Source organism: Moschus berezovskii, chromosome 7 (genome assembly GCF_049115385.1).
Source record: "Moschus berezovskii isolate FMDL1 chromosome 7, NW_MosBer_1.0, whole genome shotgun sequence".
NCBI classification, from domain to species: domain Eukaryota; kingdom Metazoa; phylum Chordata; class Mammalia; order Artiodactyla; family Moschidae; genus Moschus; species Moschus berezovskii.
In genome coordinates, this window is record NC_142466.1 from 29,260,420 (window position 1) to 29,268,579 (window position 8,160).

Consider the following 8,160-nt stretch of genomic DNA (forward strand, 5'->3'; position numbering starts at 1 on the left):
GCAGAGTAGAAGGACATGGACTCATCTCCTGCAATGCACTGAAATCGCAAGTAGCTGTTGAAAACCATCCACAGGAGGACTCTAGAGCCCACCCAAAATGATACCCCATGTTCGAAGACAAAAAAGAAATTATAATGAGATGGTAGGAGGTGCTCAAGCACAATAAAAATAAATCCCATACCTGCCAGTTGGGAAACCAATACTACCAAAAAAGTTCTCTCACTGTTGTGACGGTTCTAAGACTCACGTCAGGATTCCAGGTCTGCGAATCCAGAAAAGGGCCTGGGTATCCCCAGGAAATCTGACTGTAAAGGCCAGCGATATTTGATTACAAGTCTTCCACAGGACTGGGGGGAAAAGAGACTCTATTCTCAAAGGGGACAAACAGAATCTTGTGAGCACCAAGACTCAGGGGAACTGAGCAGCAGTGACCCCACAGGAGACTGAACTGACCTACCTGCCAAAGGTGGAGTCTCCTGTGGAGGTGGGTCAGCAGCGGCTTCCCGTAGGGACAAGGGCAGTAGCAGCAGCAATCCTGGAAGGTGCCTCTTTGGCATGAGGCCCGTTGGAGGCTTCAGAAACTCACACTTCATTCATGAATAATGTTTCTCACTTCTTTAGTATGAGAAGGGTAACAATTGGCTTCTGAACACTTTTTGAGTTTTGGTCTTTCAGTAGCAATGCAGAGGCTCCAGGAGGTGATAATGACAGCAAGTATGGACAAGGGACTTTACTGAAAAGAGAACTAGGATCCAACCGGGGACAGCCTAGGATTGGAGGGCAGAAATCCATTTCACAGCCCCTGCTCTTTCCTTCCTGCCTCTGCATGTGTTTGATTTTCTGCATTGATATGAGATCTCTATTCTTTCCCTATTAATCGTCTTTGTATTACATCAAAGCATTTTCTGCTAATTCTTCTTTCTCAAAGAGTTTTTATGAGCTCATAGGAGTGCTTTTAGAGGTATGAAACCCAGAGATTGGAATTCTCTTCAGCATACAGCAAAGGAAAATTCTCACACTGAAAGCACTATGGAACTAGCACCCAAGTTGAAAAGAAAACACCTTGGCCAGGTGCCTCGCGCCTTTCCAGCGTTGCTTCCAGCCACTGTCTCAGGGCAGCCGTCCGGCCTCCTCCCTGAGCGCAGCCACTCTGTGATCCTCACTGTCCTGATGATGTCTGCCGGAGCGCTTGATGCCTCTTGTGTGATATGCACCCATTGAGTCCAAACAGTAATTGTATGAAAACTACTCTTACTGTCCCCATATTAAGGATGAGGAAATTCACCTGTTGTGTTTGTGAGATTTTTTTAGGGTGTCATTGCTGGTCATTGGGGGAAGGCAATGGCAAGCCACTCCAGTACTATTGCCTAGAAAATCCCATGGATGGAGGAGCCTGGTAGGCTGTAGTCCGTGGGGTCACTAATGGTCGGACACGACTGAGCGACTTCACTTTCACTTTTCACTTTCACACATTGGAGAAGGAAATGGCAACCCACTCCAGTGTTCTTGACTAGAGAATCCCAGGGATGGGGGAGCCTGGTGGGCTTCCGTCTATGGGGTCGCACAGAGTCAGACACGACTGAAGTGACTTAGCAGCAGCAGCAGCTGGTCATTAGCAGAGCTGGGATTCAGAGGTTTTGGAATTTCTAGAACTCTCCTTTCACCTGGGCTCTCTTGCTGTGGCTCCCACTCCGACTCACCATGCAGCTAGAGAAACCAGCACAGGACAGAGCTCCTGTGTTGGAGGCAGTGAAGGTCCTGTGGAAGGGAGTGAATCGCTCAGTAAGGCAGTGCTGAGGAGGAGGTGGGAGACAGTGATAGGAGTCAGGAGCAGCCAGTCAACACCTATGTCATCAGCTTTCCAGCAGGAGGAGGCTGCTTCCCTCAGATATTTCTATCAGCCATTCTTTAATGAGTGGGTGTAAATTAGTGATGCCTATGACATCAAGATTAACCATTTTCTACAATTTCATAATCTCCTTCTATCTGTTTTCTTTTTGGCACCCTCACAGCTTACAGGATCTTAGCTCCCCAAACAAGCCTCAATGGAGGGAAAATTCAGAGTCCTAAAAACTACACCACCAGAAAATTCCCAGAATTCCACCTTTTGACAGAAATTTGTTAGAAAGTGATAGAACTGTTCTGCAGTATAAAATGAACAAATACTGTTTTGTGATAGGTATATATAGACAAAATAAGGATTTAGGTTTTCAAAAGAAAAAACTCAAAAAGTTTATCTTGATAAGTATTTAATAAATAAAACAAATTATAATTTTAATGAAATAGAAAGGGGAATATATTTTCTAAGTTTTAATACAATGTAAGGATACACATCTTTTATATGAAAACATAAAATATTGAGATAAAATAATACATTAAATAAGTAAAATATAAATAAATAACATCAAAGCAGTCGTTACTTATGGACTGATATCCCTGCAGCTGGATACTTTTATATCTACTTGCTTACTAGTATATATTAGTATGTATTGGCTGAATTAATTCAATCAATTTGGTGGCTAAACTAGAAACCAGAGTCTTCTGAAATGACCTCAGGTGAGCGTACAAGGGTGATGGGACATCTTAGTCAGTGAGAGTCAAGTCAATGTGAGTTCAGGTCTCCATCCATCATTCTTAACCTTTCTTGCAAGCTGGCTGATGAAGACAAGGATCTCATGATTTCCACTCTGACGATTTCCCAGGCGCAGTCGCTGTATTCCTTCTCTTGCAGGTAGACACGGATGCCCTGGAAGTACCTCTTCACAGCCAGTGTGGGGCCCATCCTTCCCAGGGCAGAGTCTTCATCTCCCGTCACCTGCTCCAGGCAGGCGTCCAGGTCGTCCAGCTGCTGATGGAGTCCAGTGCGGAGCTGCGCCAGGATGGTGGTGTCCCAGGCAGCAGAGGAGGGTTCTGTGTGGAAGAGGCTGAGGCTCTGCTGGAGCATCTCGTGGAGCACAGAGAAGGCCTGGGCCTCCTGGAGCTGGCCGCCCTCCACCATCTCCTGGGGGAAAGCGAAGTCTTTTCTGTCCTGCAGACAGAAGCGAGGGGAGAGTCTGCTCATTTGTCCCAGGAGCCTGAGGTTCTTCCTGCCAACCAGCACATGGTTCTGAGACAGGTCACAGCCCAGGAATCCACCAAGGCCGTAGCTGACCAGCACCAGGGCCATCAGTAGAGAGAACACGAAGGCCATGGGGAAGATGAGGCTGCTGCTGGGCTGGCTGAGACGGTGTCTGCTGGAACCTTGAGGTAGGTTCTCTGATGCCATGCTTTCTAAGCAAGCCATTAAATAGGGAACATTGTAATTTTCATTTTCTAATCATTTCTATACACTTTTACTTCCTATTTTAGTTTTCATTTATGTATTTTGAATATGGTCAAAGAATTTGTCATCAATCTAAACTATTAACTTTACTTTTTCCAGGTAACTTCAGATGTGCTTATCCAAATGGATATTCATCATCAAATGAAAAAGATCTTCATCTTAAGTCAGAATAAACATACATTTGTAATTACACACATTATTGCTCCCTGTCACTCATGCATAAATGTACCTCTCCTCTTTTCCAGGAACATCTGTAGCCCAGATCTTAGGCTCCATTTTCCCCTCTCACTTTACCTCGGAAGCCCGGCTCCCTCAGTCCTATGGTTTCTCTATTTATTTAGGGATTTATCAGATCACTGTGGCAGTTGAGCTCTTTGAAACAAAGGATGGGTTTTCTTTAGTGTTTGATTTAGAGAAGAAGCTGATTATTATCAGTCCATGAGCTTCTCCCATGTTTTTCTTCCTTCTAGAACACTTTCCTGCAGGTCCATGTGATTGTGTTTTAGGGAACCACAAGGTCAGGGCCATTACAGACATCACCCTTTCTTTCCACCATTTTCTTGCTAGAGACCTGTCGTCCTCCACAGACTGGGCCAATACCCCGACCAGAATCCTGGTTCTTCTCAGGGAACATTGGTGAGGAGTCTCTAAATCCAGGATAATTGTATTTTCCCAGCAGCACCTCACTCACAAGGGAGAGATCACATGGAGCCGTCCCCTGTCCTCTGGAGTGGCAGGGTCCCTTCCTCACCTGCTGGACTCCCTCCCTGAGGACATGCTCACCACAGCCTGTGGACTTGAAAATCTCCTCTCTGTGGAGGGCTTGTTTATTTGTTGGGAAAATAAATCATCTTCCTAAACCCCGTCCTCTCCCCTGCAGTGTTTGTGTGAAGGACCCGAGTTCCCGGTGGTGACCCCTCTTCTCCTGACCCGTGTCCCCAGGTGTCTAAAGTGTCAGGCGTGCCCAGACGCTGAGAGCAAAAGTGTGTTTGTGCAAGTTGGTGGAGGAGTTTCCAACTGCAGTCATTTTGCTTTTAGTAGATAAATAATATCTACTTTGCCAAGTATGTGAAGTGAGTGAAAGTTGTTCAGTCGTGTCCGACTCTGCAACTACAGTCCATGGAATTCTCCAGGCCAGAATACTGGAGTGGGTAGCCTTTCCCTTCTCCAGGGGATCTTCCCAGCCCAGGGATAAAACCCAGGTCTCCCGCACTGCAGGCAGATTCTTTACCAGCAAGGGAAGCCCATGCCAAGAACAGGTTTTATTATTCAACTCCTTTACATAAACTCTTCAGCACTTGTTCTGCTCAGAGTTTTGAGCTGAGGAAGGAGATTCAGTGCTGGCGTTGTCCCTTATTGGAAGCTTACGTCACGGAATCTAGTGAGTGACAGTCGTGTGTTCAGGCTGTTGATTCCACCTGGCATCCCTGTTCCTCTGTCTCTGTCTCCTCTGAGAATGCAGGGCAGTGAGACCCAGCCTTCTAGATCAGGAGAAATGGCCTTCTTTCCTTGAGTGTATTTTTTCATTTAAACATTTATATTAACCTAGTGACTGATTGGACAGGATTTGGCTCACTGCTCCTTCTCTGGCTGTAATTCACGATGAGGTAAGAACAAGAGAGGGAAGTAAAGAAAGCCCGAGGAGCTGCATCACTTTCAGGAGGTGAGATTTTTTGTTTCTCTTTGCAATTTTGCTCGAAAGTAAAATTGCACAGTTGTCTTGTGGGCAACTAGAAAACAAGGGTAAGTCTCAATGTCACGAATATGAAAGAAAGGAAGTGGCTTTCCCTGACACAGTGATGTATTCTGGGTTAGCAAACTTCAGTGCAGCATAGCTGGGGCCTAGGCAGTGGCAGAGGGGAAGGATCAGGTCAATATGAACAACAGAAAGGCTGGACATGGCTGTCTCTGACAGAAGCTCAGCAAAGGCCAAGTCCAGAGTCTGTGGACTGCCCTCAGCTTTGTAAGACCAGCCACCTGATTTTTCTTTCCTTTAATCCATATGTGGTCAGTATAAGGGGAGAAGGAAGAATTCACACGCACCAGCTCACGGGAGACAGGCAATCAGAACCCCAGTTGCTAGAACACTAACCCTCTCTCACAGGGTCAAGGAGACCAGCCTTGCTGAGCATCTGTGACAAATCCACCTGGGCAATGAAAAGATGCTCTGAAAAAACTAGAATGAAAGGGAATGAAATGATTGCAAAAGATTCTGATCTTAATCTGGGTAACAGTAATTATGATATTAAAAACGATAACTGAATTTTATTGATTGCTAACCCTACGGGTGTTCATTGGAAGGACTGATGCTGAAGCTGAAACTCCAATACTTTGGCCACCTCAAGTGACGAGTTGACTCACTGGAAAAGACTCTGATGCTGGGAGGGGACGGGGACGACAGAGAATGAGGTGGCTGGATGGCATCACCAGCTCGATGGACATGAGTTTGAGTGAACTCCGGGAGTTGGTGATGGACAGGGAGGCCTGGCATGCTGTGATTCATGGGGTCACAAAGAGTCGGACACGACTGAGCGACTGAACTGAACTGAACTGAACTGAACCCTAATATCCCTCATATTGCACCTTGTGATATGCTGACATTGATGGGTTGGGTTTCTTCGGGTGTTTTAAGAATTTTAAAAGTATTCATTTTATGTATTTATTTGGATGTTTTAAGAATTTTAAAAGTATTCATTTTATGTATTTATTTGGATGTTTTAAGAATTTTAAAAGTATTCATTTTATGTATTTATTTGGATGTGCCAGGTCTTACTTGCAGCTTGCTGGTTCTTGCATACTCCTTGTGTCAGATGGGATCTTTACTTGTGGCATGGGAAGTCTTGGTTATGGCCTGTAGGATCTAGTTCCTGACCAGGAACAAAACGTCAAAATTCTAGGAGAGTAAGACAACTTTCTTAGAATCTCTTCTTCAGCAGAGAACTTCAAGTGCTGTAGGATTTCTCTCTATTTTGTACAAGGCACTGCTCAAAAGGGCGGAAACCTGGGCTCCTGGGCTCTTCACAGTCCTGCGGGCATTCCCTCTCCTAGAATTAACACTTAGGGATTCAACATGCAGACCCTTGACTGTGTTAAGGAACTTGGAGTCAAAGCTTCTCTTGGTTGGACTGAGGGTGGAGTAAAGGGGTTGCTGTTGGGTATATTGATATGAAAGACTGCTATCATTCACTAAGTTCCACATTCTCAGCCTAATTTGCAAAGTTTCTTTGAAGTAGAGGATGTCCTCTGTGACTGCTACTAAAGTTGTCTGGATGTTTTGGAAGAAGAAATGAACGTCTGGTGTCCACTACACTCAGGAGCCCCAGATTGTGTGAGAGCAGAGCTTCCTGCTGCTCCCAGTCCCTCCTCTTCATGAGCTCTGAGTCTGGCCCTCAGTTGCTCTGAGCACGTGCTGCCTCCTTCCTCCTCATCCTGCCTCCAGAGTCTTCTCCCCCGCTCCCAGCAGGGCAGTCATCATCCCCTCCTGACGCTCCTGGAATCCACATGGCCAAGCACATTGTCACATGTGTGTGCGGTCAGCACACTTTAGTGAGAGAACGAAGAGAACTCTATGAATTAACCCATGTTCGTTATCATGCCATTATTATCCGTAGACCACCAGAAAACAGGAGCTACAGTCCTGCAAATAACTGAAGAAGCCAAACCTTATGTATTAGACCCTTAAAAAAGAAATGCAGAGATATGGCAATTTAAAAATTGGTGCAATTTAAAAACTGTCACAATAGACAACGGAGTCACAACTCTAAGTTCTCTTTTAGACTAAAGAAGAGAGATTGAGCCTTGGGTTTTTGTTTCAAGCTGAGTTGACTAATGTAGATGAATATCTCCTTTTGGATTGAGACTTTTCCATGAGTATATTTCATTTCCAGTGTAAAACACAAAAGAAGCATTGAAGCTGTGACATTCTCTGATGCCCAGGATAGAAGGGAAAAGTTTCTCCATGAAAACAAAATTGAGAAAAGTACAGAAAATGAAATTCTGGTCTATTTAAAGATTCTATTTGCGGGAAGGTGCTGGGAACAGCTGGATAAAGGCTGGCACAGCCCACCATCTGCAGCATCCTCAGGCTCACCAGGTGGCAACCCCTTCCCTGGTGACATATAGGGTGATGTTCTCCAGCCCTGGAGAATGATGATCATCACCATTGCCACCCTCTGAGGGACCATGAATCCCCCAAACTCAGCACTTAAGTGAAGTTGAGTCCCAGGGCTCCAGCTCGACAAGCTACTCAAATCTGCCTTTCCTCCGCCTCAGTGACGGGGAGGGCACCACAGAGCTCCCTGTAATAGACCAACTGGCCCTGCTTGCCCAGCAGACCTGTCTCCAGGTACACCGCCTTGAACTCCAGCACCCTGTCCACGGGGAGAACCGGGGAGTCCCTGTAGGCAGGAGCGTCCAGCTGAGCTAGGTGCTGCTGGGGCCCAGGGAGAGCCTGGGGCCTCGGGAGCAGTGAGGAAACTTCCTTTTTGGGCCACATGGCCCAGAGGAGCTTTGCAGGGATTTCGCTTAGAACTTGATTTCTGTACCTGCCCCTGCATCAATCCTCCCCTTCCTGGGAGGAGATTTTAGCCAGAGCAGTTTACACTGGTGCCCATTTATGCTGTGACTGATGGCTGGAAATCTGAGCATGTTGTGGCATATTTTCATATTCTGGGTTGTTTCTCGGGAAAAATAAATTATTTGGGGAAATGAGAAAGGCATATACATTCTAGACAGTAATCTAGATATTGGGACCATCCAGTGGAAAGATCTGAGGACAAGACAGAGACTTACAGAAGCCCCTGGGGAAAGGGAAAATAATTTTATTTAACATGAATGGT

At 45.8% G+C, this 8,160-nt stretch overlaps 1 protein-coding gene across 1 annotated transcript; it reads right to left on the bottom strand.

The window, feature by feature from the left end:
- Window positions 1-2,602: 2,602 nt before the first annotated feature.
- On the bottom strand, window positions 2,603-3,283 carry LOC129557103 (interferon omega-1-like). Its single transcript, XM_055427672.2, has one exon. It carries the CDS (start codon window positions 3,281-3,283, stop codon window positions 2,603-2,605), a length of 681 nt encoding a protein of 226 aa, XP_055283647.2.
- Window positions 3,284-8,160: the final 4,877 nt, after the last annotated feature.

What these genes read in the sequence shown, in the direction of transcription:
- LOC129557103 (XM_055427672.2), bottom strand. Translation starts at nt 3,283, where the DNA reads ATGGCTTGCTTAGAAAGCATGGCATCAGAGAACCTACCTCAAGGTTCC.